At 49.8% G+C, this 16,333-nt stretch overlaps 1 protein-coding gene across 1 annotated transcript in view; it reads left to right on the forward strand.

Moving 5' to 3' along the window:
• LOC138818484 (cadherin EGF LAG seven-pass G-type receptor 3-like) overlaps positions 1 to 15,638 on the forward strand; it is a 55,288-nt gene extending 39,650 nt beyond the window's left edge. Inside the window, 21 exon segments of the mRNA XM_070009396.1 lie at positions 1,207 to 1,239; positions 1,241 to 1,363; positions 1,456 to 1,595; positions 1,772 to 1,882; positions 3,742 to 3,881; positions 4,049 to 4,213; positions 4,289 to 4,441; positions 5,478 to 5,560; positions 5,645 to 5,792; positions 6,294 to 6,407; positions 6,835 to 6,912; positions 7,451 to 7,546; positions 7,927 to 8,033; positions 8,450 to 8,519; positions 9,540 to 9,632; positions 9,722 to 9,826; positions 10,433 to 10,525; positions 12,343 to 12,519; positions 13,373 to 13,427; positions 14,923 to 15,059; positions 15,351 to 15,638. Coding sequence (XP_069865497.1) covers positions 1,207 to 1,239; positions 1,241 to 1,363; positions 1,456 to 1,595; positions 1,772 to 1,882; positions 3,742 to 3,881; positions 4,049 to 4,213; positions 4,289 to 4,441; positions 5,478 to 5,560; positions 5,645 to 5,792; positions 6,294 to 6,407; positions 6,835 to 6,912; positions 7,451 to 7,546; positions 7,927 to 8,033; positions 8,450 to 8,519; positions 9,540 to 9,632; positions 9,722 to 9,826; positions 10,433 to 10,525; positions 12,343 to 12,519; positions 13,373 to 13,427; positions 14,923 to 15,059; positions 15,351 to 15,365 — 2,236 coding nt within the window. The 3' untranslated portion in view covers positions 15,366 to 15,638.
• The last annotated feature ends 695 nt before the right edge of the window (positions 15,639 to 16,333 follow it).

Here is a 16,333-nt window from a genome sequence, read left to right on the forward strand (position 1 = left end):
TCTTCAACTTAAGGCAAGCGCCACTTCCAGTTTTCTGGCCTGGTTCATTGGAGATAAGGGTCTCACAGACTTTCCTGCCTGGGCTGGCTTTGAACCATGATCCTCAGATCTCAGCCTCCTGAGTAGCTAGGATGACAGGGGTGAGCCGCAGGAGCCCCTCTGGAGATTTTTTTTTTTAACCCTCAGGTTAGATCTTTCCAACAGATCAGAACTTGTCTTCTGGTGAATACTCTCTCAGGATTCCAATTCCCTCTTGCTGAGACTGGTCCCTTGTAAGCTTCATTTCTAGAGATCATTCCCTACTTAACGTGAGAGCCTCTCCACTCCCCCTTCTCTTCAAATGAGAACTTGCTATTTCTAGAAAGACCCTTTTTCTCAGAGATTCCCCTCCCTCTCCCTACTATTGGCTTTCTCTGTCTAGGCCTCACTTTCTCAAAATCCGGACTTTAGAGGCCAGAGGCTCAGGAACAAAACCATTCTTCCCTATGCAGAGAATTGTCTTATCTGCAGACCTGTGGCTTGCTGCTCTTAGCCAGCCAAGGCCGGGCTCATAGGGCATCTGGAGAAGAACTTAGGAGGGATTGGACAAGGATCTGATCCCAGAGGGCAAGAGCCAAGGAGGAGGGAGCTAAGAAAGGCAGTCAGCCTGGACCTAGACCTGGACCTGGACTGGTACTCGGGGCTGGGCAGCCACACCTAAGCTGAATGTGTAGCACTCATCTCGCTATCCCTCTATAAGGGACTTTGGCCCAGAAAGAGGCTTCTACGAGCCAAAGTTCAGGTACTACCCCTGCCTGGGTGTGAGCATGGGGCCCTGCAGGGACTGAGCTGGGAGCCTGAGTCTTTTATTTTATTTTTTTTGTCAATTGTGGGGCTTGAATTCTGGGCCTGGATGCTATCCCTGAGCTTTTCAGCTCAAGGCTAGCGCTCTACCACTTGAGCCACAGTCTCACTTCCGGTTTTCCGGTGGTTGATTGGAGATAAGAGTCTCACAGACTTTCTTGCCCCTGCTGGCTTTGAACTATGTTCCTCCGATCTCAGCCTCCTGAGTAGTTAGGATGACAGGCGTGAGCCTCCAGTGCCGGGCTGGGAACCTGAATCTTAACTTGATCTTTGGGATCTAGTGAAGGAAAACAAATCAAGTAGAAGTATAAAGAAGGTTACACTTGGGAGGTACCCTCACTCTGTCTCTTCTTGTCACCCCAGACCAAAGGATACACAGACACTGCTGTCTGCTAGGCCAGATGGAGCTACACAAGCGAGACTATCACGTGGAAAGACCCTTGCTGAACCAGGAGCAGCTAGAGACACTGGGACACAGGAGCTCAGCCCCTAAGACCCGCCAGTGGCAAACTTGGTTTCAGTAAGGCCCAAGATTAAAAAAAAAAAAATGGGGGGGTTCCAATGGGGTCCAAATAATTCCCATCTTTAATAGGTATCAATACCTGCTTCTAGATGCTCTCCATCTTGCGCCCGTGCCTTTTTGCTCCAACATCTTCCAGTCTTAGCTTGGTTACCCCGCTATCGGGTACGTGACTGGCTCTTGGGTGATCTCTTATCTGGCTTGAGTGTGGCCATCATGCAACTCCCACAGGGTAAGTCACCTTGAAAGCACTGGCCTACTTCCAAGTCTAGGATACCCCATGCTTGGAACTCTCCACTTCTGACCCTTGACCTATAGCCCCCTGACCTAGGGTTTGAATTCCTCCCCCCCCCCCCAACCTTTTGAGATCCTCATCTCCAAACTTGTATTGCTTCCATTCCACCTAAGGCTTGGCGTATGCCCTCCTGGCTGGATTGCCCCCTGTGTATGGCCTCTACAGTTCCTTCTACCCCGTCTTCATCTACTTCCTCTTTGGGACTTCCAGACATATCTCTGTGGGTAAGTAGGAATCAGACCTAGCCTTCCAGGAGGCTGTCCATCTCTCCCCTGGAGGATAGGGAGACAGAGGGCTGAGCAGAGCTGAAGAGCTTGGGGGAGAGGGGAACGTGCATGTCAGGTCACTAGGAAGCTGGCTGATGGGGTATCCCAGACAGAACCATTCCACTAACTGGGGTCCCAGATTAAGGGCATCTCCAACCTCCTGGTATCTAGATTAGGAGGAAGTGAATGGATGAAGCAATTCATGCCCAGTAAGTGTGACGCAGGCTCTGACTCCCTTCTTCATTCCACTGTCCTTAGACTAATAGACAAAGGAGGGGCCCGAGTGCTAAGCTGGGTGCCAGTGGCTCACGCCTGTAATCCTAGCAACTCAGGAGGCTGAGATCTGAGGATTGCAGTTGGAAGCCAGCCCAGGCAGAAAAGTCTGAGAAATTCTTTTTTTTTTTTTTTGCCAGTCATGGTGCCTGAACTCTGGGCCTGGGCACTGTCCCTCAGCTCTTCAGCTCAAGGCTAGTGCTCTACCACTTGAGCCACAGCACCACTTCCAGCTTTTTCTGCTTATGTGGTGCTGAGGAATCGAACCCAGGGCCTCATGCATGCAAGGCAAGCACTCTACCACTGAGCCACCTTCCCAGCCCCATCTTTTTTTTTGTTTTTGTTGGTTGTGGGACTTGAACTCTGGGCCTGGGCTCTGTCCCTCAGCTCTTCATCTCAAGGCTAGCACTCTACCACTTGAGCTGCAGCACCACTTCTGGTTTTCTGCTGGTTTATTAGAGATAAGAGTTTAATGGACTTTCCTGTGCGGGCTGGCTTTGCAGGCTGGCTTTGAACCACAATCCTCAGCTCTCAGCCTCCTAAGTTGCTAGGATTACAGGTGTGAGCCACCAGTGCCCCCGGCTTGTTTTTGTTTTTTTGTTGGTCATGGGGCTTGAACTCAAGGCCCCCGGCACTGTCCCTGAGCTCTTTTGCTCAAGGCTAGCACCCTACCATTTTGAGTCATAGCTCCACTTCCCGATTTTGAGTGGTTCATTGGAAATAAGAGTCTCATGGACTTTCCTGCCTGGGCTGACCCCCTGAGGAGCAAGGATAACAGGCATGAGCCACCAGCACCTGGCTTGTGAAATTCTAATCTAAACCAGAAGTGGAGCTATAGGCCGGCTTTGAAAGAATGGCACCCAATGCTACTGGCTCACGCCTGTCATCCTAGCTGCTCAGGAAGCTGAGATCCAAGGATCAGGGTTCAAAGCCAGCCTGGGTAGAAAAGTCTGTGAGACTCTGATCTTTCATTAACCACTAGAAAACCAGAGATGGTGGTGTGGCTCAAAGTGGTAGAGTGCTAACCTTGAGCAAAAGAAGCTTGGGGACAATGCCCGGGCCTTGAGTTCCAGCTCCACAACTGATAAAACAAACAAAAACAGAAAGAATGACTCCCCCCCCCCGCCCCCAGGCCCTGAGTTCAAGTCCCAGTCCTAGTACACACACCCCTAAAGGAACCTTGTTGGGCTGGGAAAATGTGCCTAGTGGTAGAGAGCTTGATTAGCCCTGGGTTCGATTCCTCAGTACTACATACACAGATAAAAAGCTAGAAGTGGAGCTGTGGCTCAAGTGGTAGAGTGCTAGCCTTGAGCAAAAGGAGTTCAGGGACAGTGCCCAGTCCCTGAGTTCAAGCCCCAGGACTGGCAGAGAGAGGGAGAGGGAGAGAGAGGGAGAAGGAGAGGACCTTGTGAGCTCAGGGTTCATTTCTGACTTTGGTTTACCTAATTTGCCAGCCCTGACCCCATTTGTATAGCCATAGTCTGATGGCATTCATGAAGACCAAGGCAGACCTCTCTTTCAGTGGTGTCCTGCTTTCCATCCAGGGACTTTTGCTGTCATGTCTGTCATGGTGGGGAGTGTAACAGAATCTTTGGTTCCGGATAATGGCTTCGCAAACGGGACAGACAGTGACAGTCGTGTGCAGATCGCCTCTACACTGAGTGTCCTGGTCGGCCTCTTCCAGGTGTGGAAGGTGTTTGTGTCTTGCACTCTCTGCCCCCCCCCCCATTTCCTCCCAGATCTGTCTGATTGTGTCTGATGGCCATCACTTTTCCTGTTGGCACACATCCTCCTCCGATCCCACCTATCTTGGGCTCTGCTTCCTGGCCTTGACTTCTGTTGTATCTACAGGTGGGGCTTGGCCTGGTCCACTTCGGTTTCGTAGTCACCTATCTGTCGGAGCCTCTGGTCCGCAGCTATACCACGGCTGCATCTGTGCAGGTGTTCATCTCCCAGCTCAAGTATGTGTTTGGCATCTCTCTGACCAGTCGCTCTGGGCCACTGTCCCTCATCTATGTGAGTGAGGGTAGAGGCCGGGTGAGGAAGGTCTGCCCCATGACTTGAGTATTGGCTGACCGCATCTCTCCCCAGATGCTGCTAGAGATCTGCTCAAAACTGCCAGAGACCGTGGTGGGCACGGTGATCACCGCATTGGTGGCTGGAGTGGTGCTTGTGTTGGTGAAACTATTGAATGACAAACTGCAGCGGTATCTGCCCCTGCCCATACCTGGAGAGTTGCTCACGGTGAGAGGGTCAGGGTGTGTGTGTGGGTGGAGGGCAGAGGACAAGGGAACACTTAGAAAGATCCTTGCCAGGGGCCGGGCATGTGGCTTAGTGGTAGAGTGCTTGCCTAGCATGCAGGAAGCCCTGGGTTCCATTCCTCAGTACCACATACACAGAAACAGTTGGAAGTGGTGCTGTGGCTCAAGTGGTAGAGTGCTAGCCTTGAGCAAAAGAGGCTCAGGGACAGTGTCCAGGCCCTGAGTTCAAAGTCCAGGACGGGCACCAAAAGAAAAACGAAATCCTTGCCCAAGGGTGAAGCCTCACAGTATTTCAGAGTGACTTGGGGATGTCTCTGTGGGAGGTTCCTGTGTATTGGGGGTTGGGATTGCAGTAGAAAGCCATCTGGTTGACCTGGCCTCTGTAGCTCATGCCTGTCATCCTAGCTCCTCCAGACACTGAAATAGGAGGATCATGGTTCAAAGCCAGCCCTGGGCAGGAAAGTCCATGAGATTCTTATCACCAATGATCCGCCAGAAAATTGGAAGTGGTATTATGACTCAAAGTGGTAGAGTGCTAGAGTTGAATAAAAGAGCTCAGGGTTAGCACCTGTGCCCTAAGTTCAAGTCCCAGGACCGACACACACACACACACACACACACACACACACACACACACACACACACACACACAGAGACACACACACACACACACACACACACACACTTTTCTATCTCTGGGAAGAAGGCTTTATCCTGGTGCCCCTTCCCCAAAATGTCTTTTTTGTGAGGCCTGACTCTGGGCCTGGGCACTGTCCTTCAGCTCTTCAGCTTAAGCCTAATGCTCTACCACTTGAGCCACAGCACCACTTCCGAATTTTTCTGCTTATGTGGTGCTGAGGAATCGAACCCACGGCCTCATGCATGCAAGACAAGCACTCTACCACTGAGCCACCTTCCCAGCTCCTAAACTGTCTTCTTCATCTCCCTGAAAAGAATGCCAGCACCTCCTTACCCCTAACTCTGTCGTTCTCCACATTGCCCTTCTCTATCCCCTCCAGCTCATTGGGGCTACAGGCATCTCTTATGGTGTGGAACTGAAGAAAAAATATGGGGTGGATGTTGTGGGCGATATTCCTGCAGGGTAAGGTGGACCTCAGTTGGGGTATGGAGGTTGGGGCAGCCAGAGGTAGGCCCTTCCTCTGACCTCCTAGGTCTGTTTTTGTAGGCTGATACCTCCAAAAGCCCCCAAGCCTGAGCTGTTTGCACAGCTCGTGGGGAATGCCTTTGCTATTGCTGTAGTTGGATTTGCCATTGCCATCTCTCTGGGGAAGATCTTCGCCCTGAGGCATGGTTACCGCGTCGATAGCAACCAGGTTTGCATGGTGTGGGCACCACAGTTGGACAGAAGCAGCCCAGGAATTGGTGGTAGGGAGGAAGTGGAGAGGGGGGGCCCAGGTGAGACTCAGGTGGGACTGAGAAGGGGAAAACAAAGATATGTAGGACACCAAGCGCTGATGGCTCACTCCTGTCATGCTAGCTACTCAGGAGACTGAGATCTGAAAATCCGCTGTTCAAAACCAGCCCAGGCAGGAAAGTCTGTGAGACTCTTATCTCCAATGAACCACCAGGAAACCGGAAGTGGCGCTGTGGTTCAAAGTGGTAGAGTGCTAGGCTTGAGCAAAAGAGCTCAGGGACAGCGCCCAGGCTCTTGAGTTCAAGCCCCACGACTGACCAAATAAATAAAGAAATGAATGTGTAGGACAGGCAGACACCCAAATCTTTGGAGGCCATTGAGTGGGTGTGAAGGGTTGGGGGTGCATTATCCTGATCAGGCACCTCTTAATGAGTTCCTCACATTCACCCTCCCCTACCAGGAGCTGGTGGCTTTGGGCCTCAGTAACTTCATTGGGGGCATCTTCCAGTGTTTTCCCGTGAGTTGCTCTATGTCTCGGAGCCTGGTCCAGGAGAGCACTGGAGGCAACACACAGGTGGGTGTTTTGGAGTTGTAGGTAGAGGGAAAGACATAGCTTGACGTACAAAGATGTAGCCTGGCCTGGGAAGGTGGCTTCATGGTAGAGTGCTTACCTAGCATGCATGAAGCCCTGGGTTCGATTCCTCAATACTACTTCAAGCTGGAAGTGGCATTGTGACTCAAGTGGTAGAGTGCTAGCCTTGAGCAAAAGAAGCTCAGGGACAGTGCTCAGGTCCTGAGTTCGAGCCCCAGGACTGGCAAAGAAAAAAAGAGAAAGGAAGAAAGAAAGGAAGGAAGAAAGGAAGACAGAAAGACAGACAGGAAGGAAGGAAAGGAAGGAAGGAAGGAAGGAAGGAAGGAAGGAAGATGGATGTGGTCCCCACATCCCCACCCCCATAGCCCCTACCGGGTTCACCTCCACTCCCTTTTTGTCCGTACTCTAGGTTGCAGGGGCTGTATCTTCCCTTTTCATCCTCCTCATCATCCTCAAACTTGGGGAGCTCTTCAAAGACCTGCCCAAGGTGAGTTCTCACCCCTCCCAATCAGGCTTCAGGACCTGGGCCAAGCCAGGGCTCAGATTGGTCAAGCTTCATTCCTAGTGAAGGACACAGATTCATGATACCATGGGGTTCAAGTTGAGGGCTTTAGGATATGAGTTTAGAAGCAAAGATCAGAGGTTAGAACTTTTCAGAATCATGAGCTGGGAATGTGGCTTAGAGGTAGAGTGCTTACCTAGCATACACAAAGTCCTGGGTTCGATTCCTCGGTACCACTTTGACAGAAAAAGCCAAAAGTGTCACTGTGGCTCAAATGGTAGAGTGCTAGCCTTGAGCAAAAGAAGCTCAGGGACAGTGCCCAGGCTCTGAGTTCAACCCAGGACTGGCAAAAAGAAAAGAAACAAAGGCTTTTCAGAGTCAGAGCCAAATGGTTAGGGTCACATTGGGTGGTAGCTGCTGTGGGATGGGGCTGTGCTCAGTTTTTGGAGTCAGGCCTGGGTGGTTGGAGTTGTCAACATCTGGGTACCTCTCAGCCATCCTGGTGACATTCCTTCTACCACAGGCAGTCCTGGCAGCTACCATCATTGTCAACCTAAAAGGCATGATGATGCAGTTTTCTGACATATGCCGGCTCTGGAAGACGAATCGAATGGATCTGGTGAGGCTCAGGCACCTGGGGCTGGGAGCTTCAGGTGGTGCAGTGGTCCTTCTGGACGTGTGTGTGTGTGTGTGTGTGTGTGTGTGTGTGTGTGTGTGTGTGTGTGCGTGTGCGTGTGCGTGCGCGCGCGCACACGCGCGCGCGCCCATTCAGCTTTTCCATTCAGCTTTTCCACTCCAGGTTGGCGCTCTGCCACTTGAGCCACAGCTCCACTTGGAGCTTCTGGCTGGTTCATTGGAGCTAAGCGTCTCATGCACTTCCCTGCCTGGGCCAGCTTCAAGCCATGATCCTTCAATCTCAGCTTCCTGAATGACTCTTGATTCAGGTTGGGAACCATTAGCTCCCCTGGACCCGTTGACCCTTGGCTTCTCTGTTTTCAGCTCATCTGGCTGGTGACCTTTGTGGCTACCATTCTGCTGAATCTGGACATTGGCCTGGCGGTTGCAATAGGCTTCTCTCTGCTGCTTGTGGTGGTCCGGACCCAGCTGTGAGTCACCTGTTTCTTGCTCACCCCTCAATTCCAGCTGGTGAAGGAATAAGTTCCACACTGGCTCCCGCTAGCTTTGTGGGGAGGTGAGGATCACAGGCCCCTTTCTGTGTCTCCTCTTCTTCTTTTTATTCATTTATTTTTGTCAGTTGTGGGGTTTGAATTCACAGCCTGGCTGCTGTCCCTGAGCTCTTTTCCTCAAGGCTAGCACTTTACCACTTTGAGCCACAGCTGTACTTCCGGTTTTTGAGGGAATTCATTGGAGACAGGAGACTCATGGGGGTCTTTCCTGCCCGGGTTGGCTTTGAACTGCAATCCTCAGATCTCAGCCTGTTGAGTGGTGGGATTATAGGTGTGACCCACCAGCGCCTGTCTTTTTTGCCTCTTTCTTCTTGTGCTCACTTTCTCCTCTACAGGCCTCACTACTCTATCCTGGGGCAACTTCCAGACACGGATGTTTACAGAGATGTGACAGAGTACTCCGAGGTGAGTGACCGGCTGAACAGGAGACCTGAGGGGTGGGGTAGGCCAACAGAGCAGGATTTTGTGAGTCTGTTCCATACTGACAGGGGACTGAAAGCACTTTGTGTCTGTGCTTATTTGTTCTGTTTTTGTGCCAGGCAGAGAGAAAGCCTAGGTAGGGTTGATATAGAAAGACAAGGAAGCCAGGTGCTGGTGGCTCACACCTGTCATCCTCACTACCCAGGATGCTGAGATCTGAGGATCATAGTTCAAAGCCAGCCCAAACAGTAAAGTTCATGAGACTCTTATCTCTAGTGTTGATTTGGTTTGTTTTTTTCGTGTGTGTCAGTGATGGGACTTGAACTCAGGGCCTAGACACTGTCCTTGAGCTCTTTGGCTCAAGGCTGGCACTCTACCTCTTTGAGCCACAGCACCATTTCTGGTTGTCTGGTAGTTCATAAGAAATGTCTCCCAAACTTTTCTACCCAGGCTGGCTTTGAACTGGTATCTTCATCTCAGCCTCCTCAGTAGCTAGGATTACAGGCATGCGCCACTGATGCCTAGCTTCTTATCTCCAATTTTAACCAACAGAAAACTGAAAGTGGAGTTATGGCTCAAGTGGTAGAGTGTTAGTCTTGAGGAAAAACAAAAGTTCAGGGACAGTGCCCAGGTCCTGAGTTCAAGCCCCAGAGCTGACAAAAGAAAGAAAGAAAGAAAGAAAGAAAGAAAGAAAGAAAGAAAGAAAGAAAGAAAGAAAGAAAGAAAGAAAGAAAGAAAGAAAGAAAGAAAGAAAAGAAAGGAAGGAAGGAAGGAAGGGAAAAAGAGAGAAGAGAGAAAGAGAGAAGAGAGAAAGAGAGAAGAGAGAAAGAGAGAGAGACAGAGTCAAGATGCTACCATAAGGCTCATAGTTCAGGTTCTGGGAAAGGCATGAACTTTAGGCTGGGGGACAGAAGGTAGGGTGATGTGTATCAGGTACTCTAGATGAGAAAAGGAGATGCAGCAGAAGGCAAGGATAGTTTAACCTCAACTACACCTCATTCCCAGGCTAAGGAGGTCCCAGGTGTGAAGGTCTTCCGCTCCTCAGCCACCATGTACTTTGCCAATGCAGAGCTCTATGGCGATGCCCTGAAGAAGAAGGTGAGGCTGGACTTCCCCCAGGGAGAATCCAAGGATCCTTCACTTGCCCAGAATACCCCCCAATCCCCACCTTTGACTCTTGCCTTTAGTGTGGTGTGGATGTGGACCATCTCATCGCTCAGAAGAAGAAGTTGCTGAAGAAGCAGGAGAAGAAGTTAAAACAACAGCAGAAAGATCAGAAGTCTCAGAAAAAGGCAGGCCCTCCTCAGAATTCTCAGTATCTGAGTCTTGACCCTGCCTTCTGCTTGTCTCCTGCCTTGCTGTGGACCCCAGCCAATCTGTACCTTGACCTCTACCTCCTGCCCTGCTGTTGCTCTTCCCAGGCTTTTCTATCAGGCCTTTGTTATTTATTTTCTTGGTCAATTGTGGAGCTTGAACTCAGGGCTTAGGTATTGTCCCTGAGCTCTTTTTTTTTTTTTTTTTTTTTTTTTGCCCAAGGCTGATGCTCTACTACTTTGAGCCACAGTTCCACTTCTGGTTTTCTGGTGGTTGATGAAAGATAAGAGTCTTATAGACTTTGCTGTCCAGGTTGGCTTTGAACCTCAATCTTCAGATCTCAGACTCCTGAGGAGCTAGGATGACAAGTGTGAGCTACCAGTACCTGGCTTCCTTTTCCATTTTTTTATGACTATTCCCAGGATTTAATCAGTACCCTGACATCATCAGCCTGGCTGCCCCAGATCCTGAAGCTTTGAGTCCTGGCCTTACTATTTGCCCACAGCCAGAGAATGGTGCCTCTCCTGCCTGTTATAGGCAGCTGGACAAGTTCTACAATGTCTCTCCTTTTCCCCCCGGTTTAGGCTTCCCGTTCCAAAGGCACGTCGGTTTCCATCAATGTTGACACCAGCCTTGGAGATATAAAGAACAATGATGTAGAAGGCTCCAGAGTCAAGGTGAGGAGAGAGGAGCAGAGGAGGGGCCAGCCATGTGCTGTAGATCCACACATGCACTGTGAAAAAAGCCAAGGAGCTTTGGTACCAGTGGTGGGAGGAATGGAATGATGGCTGCGACACCACAGGAAGATTGCTGATAATGTAGAATGCTATGTATTGACACTTTCGTCCATAATCTCAACTTTAGGTGAAAAAGACCTAGAGTTGCCCAGCCCTGGTGGCTCATACCTGTTATCCTAGCTACTCAGGAGGCTAAGATCTGAGGATGGCAGTTCAAAACCAACGTAGGCAAGGATGTCCATGAGACTCTTATCTCCAATTACCCACCAGAAAACCGGAAGTGGTACGTGGTTCAAAGTAGTAGAGCACTAGCCTTAAGATCAAGAGCCCAGGGAACAGCACTTAGGCACTGAGTTCAAGCCCTGTGACCAACAAAAAACAAGCAAACCTAGAGTTATAGAAGCCCTAAGTTCCTAATCTGGTAGTCAGGCACTGGTGGCTCACATCTGTAATCCTAGCTACTCAGAAGACTAAGATCTGAGGGTACTGATTCAAAGCCAGCCAGGGCAGGAAAGTCTATGAAACCCTTCTCTCCAACTAACTACCAAGCAAAGCCTGAAGTGGAGCTGTGACTCAAGTAGTAACATGCTAGCTTGAGCTAAAAAAGGTCAGGCCCAATGTGGGAAATGGGCTGTATAACTTGTAGGTAGGGACAGGAGAGAAAAACTGGGAAAAAGTAAAGAAAGGGTGACATTGTCCAAAAAGAAATGTACCCATTACCTGACTTAGGAAACTGTACATCACCTTTATAACATTGAAAAAATATTTAATTTAGGGCTGGCAACGTGGCTTAGTGGTAGAGTGCTCACCTAGCATGCATGAAGCCCTGGGTTCAATTCCTCAGTACCACATACACCGAAAAAGCTGGAAGTGGCGCTGTGACTCAAATGGTAGTGTGCTAGCCTTGAGCAAAAGCAGCTCAGGAACAGTGCCCAGGCCCTGAGTTCAAGCCCCAGGACTGGAAAATAAAATAAGAGCCAAATTCAATTCAAGACTTAGCCAAGTTGAGGTACCAAGGTGTATGAGTACACGGTTTTGTTTTTGCCTGTCCTTGGCTGGCTGAGGGTGAGCTGTGATCTCCCCAGCGTCTTCCCTTCTTGTGTCTTCAGTAAGCCTAGAACAGTTGTGCATGTATGTTAGGCTCTCCTGTCCTGTATCTCTTGCTGGTCTTTTTGTTGTTGTTGTTCATGAGGCTTGAACTCAGGGTGCTGTCCCTGAGCTCTTTCACTCAAAGCTAGTGCTCTATCATTTAGAGCCACAACACCACTTCTGCTTTTCTGGTGGTTCATTAGAGGTTAGAGTCTCGTGGGCTTTCCTGCCCAGGCTGATTTTGAACCATGGTCCTCAGATCTCAGCATCCTAAGTAGCTAGGATTATAAGTGTGAGCCACCAGCACCTGGCTCTCTTACCTATCTTTGTGTTCTTGCTAGCTCTGAGACTTGAACTCAGGGCCTAGATGCTGTCCTTAAGCTTTTGTGCTCAAGGCTCGTGTTCTACCACTTTGAGCCACAGCTCCACTTTGGGCTTTTTTGGTTCACTGAAAATAAGATTTTCAGGGGTTTCCCTACCCAGAGCTGGCTTCAAACAGTGATCCTCAGATCTCAGCTTCCTGAGTAGCTAGGATTACAAGTGTGAGCCACCAGTGCCTGGCCCTAGCTTTGTCTATATTCTGTTCCCTCCACTATCTCAGTCCTCAGAATCTCTGATTTCACCCTATTGTTAGGGGTGCATTCAGCATGTGTATCTTCCCCACACAGGTGAACACAGGGGACGAGATTGAAGATGCAACAGTCAACGATCAAGAAGCTACCAAGACCCCCAGTGTGTCCACACTGAAGTCCCTAGGTCTGCCTCAGCCAGACTTCCACACTCTTATCCTGGACCTGGGCACACTCTCTTTCGTGGACACTGTGTGCATCAAGAACTTAAAGAATGTAAGGGGGACTGGCAATGTGGCTGTGGCTCAGTGGTAGAGTGCTTGCCTAGCATGCATGAAGCCCTGGGTTCGATTCCTCAGTCCCACATCCACAGAAAAAGCCGGAAGTGGCCCTGTGGCTCAAGTGGTAGAGCGCTAGCCTTGAGCAAAAGAAGCTCAGGGACAGTGCCTAGGCCCTGAGTTCAAGCCCCAGAACTGGCAAAAAAAAGAAAAAAAAAAAAAGTAAGGGACCAGGTACCATTCATTAGCTTATTCCTATAATCCTAGTTACTCAGGAGACTGAGGTCTGAGGATTGTGATTTGAAGCCAGCCCTGAGCAGGAAAGTCCATGAGACTTTCATCTCCAATGAACCACCACAAAAGCCAGAAGAAGAGCTGTGGCTCAAAGTGGTAGAAGGCTAGCCTTGATCAAAGGAGCTCCAGGGACAGTGCCTATGCCTTGAGTTCAAGCCCCATGACTGACCAAAAAAAAAGAAAAAGAAAGAAGAAGCTCAAAGACAGCACCCAGGTCCTGAGTTCAAGCCCCAGGACCAGCCCTTTGAGCCCTCTGTCCCTCCAATCCCACAAGCTCCCCCGTTGTGGGTCTTGAAATCTGGGCCTGAGCGCTGTCCCTCAGCTCTTCAGCTCAAGGCTAGCGCTCTACCATTTGAGCCACAGCACCACTTCTGGTTTTCTTGGAGACAAGAGTCTCATGAACTTTAACTTCCCAGGCTGGCTTTGAACTGCGATCCTCAGATCTCAGCCTCCTGAGTAGCAAGGATGACAGGTGTGAGCCATCGGCGCCCAGCACCTCTCCCCCTTCTTAAGTCTGCCTGACTGCTCCCCTGAATCCAGCCCCTTTGTTGCTACAGATTTTTCGTGACTTCCGGGATTTGGAGGTGGAGGTGTACCTTGCGGCCTGCAACAGTATGTTGAGTGGGGGGTCAGTGGGAGAAATTGAGGAAGAGCGGATGGGACTTGTGGGCAGTGCTAAAGACTGAACCAGGGTTTTGTCCTTGCTAGCTGAAGATCTTCTATTTATGTTTAGTTTTTCTGAGATATGATCTTGCTTCACATTGCCTGAGATGGGTCAGAGTATCTTCCTGCCTATCCCTCCCAAGTAGCTGAGATTACAGGTAGGGACCACGCTACTTGGCTTAGAGGTTAAGACTCTGTGGGCTAATCAGTTAAGCATTTAACACCAAGAAACTGGAGGTCAGAGATAACCTGGGGGTCAGGAGTCAAGAAGGGTTGGGTGGCAAGGTGTTGGTAGCTCACACCTGTAATCCAAGCTACTTAGGAGCGTGAGATCTTAGGATCCTATTTCCAAACTAGGCCAGACCAGAAAGTTTGAAAGACTTATCTCTAATAAACTACTCCCCAAAAATATGGAAGAGGAGCTGTGGCTCAAGTGATAGAGTCTCAACTTTGAGCACAAAAGCTTAGGGGCAGTGCCCAGGTTCTTAAGTTCAAGTCCAAGGACTGGTACCAAAAGAAAGAAAGAAAAGAAAAGCCAACCGTAGAGCTGTGGCTCAAAGGGTAGAGTACTGGCCTTGAGTAGAAAAAGCCAAATGAGGAGCTGGGACGGTGGCTCAGTGGTAGAGCGCTTGCCTTGCATGCATGAGGCCCTGGGTTTGATTCCTCAGCACCACATAAGCAGAAAAATCCAGAAGTGGTGCTGTGGCTCAAGAAGTGGTAGAGCGCTAGCCTTGAGCTGAAGAGCTGAGGGACAACGGCTAGGCCCAGAGTTCAAGCCCCATGACTGGCAAGAAAAGAAAAGAAAAAGTCAAGTGAAGCTAAATGCTGGTGGTTCATGCCTGTCAACTTAACTACTCAGAAGGCTGAGATCTGAGGATCGTGGTTCAAAGCCAGCCTGGGCAGGAAAGTCTATTGGACTCTTAGCTCCAATGAGCCACTCAAAAACGGGAAATAGCGCTATGGCTCCAGTGGTAGAGGACTAGCTAGCCTTAAGCACAAAGAGGCTCTGAATTCAAGCCCCAAAACCTACCCCTCCAAAAAAGAAAAAAGCCAAGTGAAAGAGCATGAGGGCATGAGTTCAAGTCCCAGGACACACACACACACACACACACACACACACACACACACACACACACACACACACACACACATACACACACACACACACACACAAATAAAACAGAGGGGCTGAAATGTTGAAGAGGGCACACACACACACACACACACACACACACACACACACACACACACACACACACACACACACACACACACACACACACACACACACACACACACACACACACACACACACACAAATAAAACAGAGGGGCTGAAATGTTGAAGAGGGCCAGAACATTCTCGAAGGGTTGATGAGAGGAGGGGAAAGGTTGCAGCTCCTCATGGTCCCGAGAGTTAAGAATGACTTTCTTCTTGCCTATAGGTCCCGTGGTGGCCCAGCTTGAGGCTGGGCAATTCTTTGATGCTTCTATCACAAAACAGCATATCTTCGTTTCCGTCCATGATGCTGTGACTTTTGCCCTTCAACACTCCAAACCTGATTCCATCACTTGCACTTTGGTAAGCTTTCTGGCTCACTGAGCTATTTTGGTGGGGTTTGTTGTTGTTGTTGTTAATTTGTTGTTTGGCCTAATTCTGAGACACCCCCCCCCCCCAACTCTAGCTGCTCCATGTCAATAACCATAGCTCTGTCTCCAGGAGACACATCATACCTTTTCCCTTCCTGCCCTTTGAGGGGAAAAATCTGTTCCCTTCAGGGTGGATGGGGGTGGGGTGGCAGTCCCCAAGAGAAGAAATTGGAGGGGGTCCATTGGAAAACTAACTAGAATCTTCCTTCCTCTGCCTACTCAGGCCACCAAACTCTGAACATGCTGCTCCCCAGCCCACCACTGCCTACCTCGGGAAATTGGAACTGGTCATTGGTGAGAAACTTTCCTGCCTCTTGGCCAGGTCTAGGTGCCACCCAGAAGAATCCTCCATGAACAAAAAACGTCATAACTCAGGGACAGAGAGCCTGGAATTCTGCAATCACTGCTGCAGGCCTGGGACAGGGCGCTGAAGTCAAGCTGGTCTTGGCTGGATTACAGGGAGGAAGCAGTGCCTATTTTCAGCACCAGAAATAAAGACTTGTGTACATAAGTCGAGGCTGTACTATAAGCATGGCGGCTGTCTGGCTGGCAGAGGGGTAGAAGTTGGGAATATCTGGGGGAGGGCAGTGTCAGGGAGACATCATAAAGAACCAAGGGATGGGAATGTGGCTCAGTGATAGAGTTCTTGCCTAGCATGCATGAAGCTCTGGGTTCAATTCCTCAGCACCACATAAATAGAAAAAGCTGGAAGTAGTACTGTGGCTCAAATGGTAGTGCTAGCCTTGAGCAAAAGAAGCTCAAGAACAGCACGCAGGCCCTGGTCCTGGTGCCGGTGGCTCATGTCTGTCATCCTAGCTACTCCGGATGCTGAGATCTGAGGATTGAGATTCAAAGCCAGCCTGGGCAGAAAAATGAAAGACTCTTATTTCCAATGAACCATTTAAAAACCAGAAGTAGGGGCTGGGAATGTGGCTTAGTGGTAGAGTGCTTGCCCTGGCATGCATGAAGCCCTGGGTTCAGTTCCTCAGTATCACATAAATAGAAAAGGCTGGAATGGTGCTGTGGTTCAAGTGGTAGATTGCTAGCTTTGACTAAAAAAAAAAAAAAAAAATGCTCAGGGAGCCAGGTGCCGGTGGCTCACACTTGTAATCTCAGGAGGCTAAGATACCAGGATTGCAATTCAAAGCCAGCCCAGGCAGGAAAGTCTGTGAAATTCTTATCTCCAATAAACCACCAAAAAACCAG

This window comes from Dipodomys merriami, unplaced genomic scaffold (assembly GCF_024711535.1).
Source record: "Dipodomys merriami isolate MVZ:Mamm:240054 unplaced genomic scaffold, mDipMer1.0.p SCAF_767, whole genome shotgun sequence".
NCBI classification, from domain to species: domain Eukaryota; kingdom Metazoa; phylum Chordata; class Mammalia; order Rodentia; family Heteromyidae; genus Dipodomys; species Dipodomys merriami.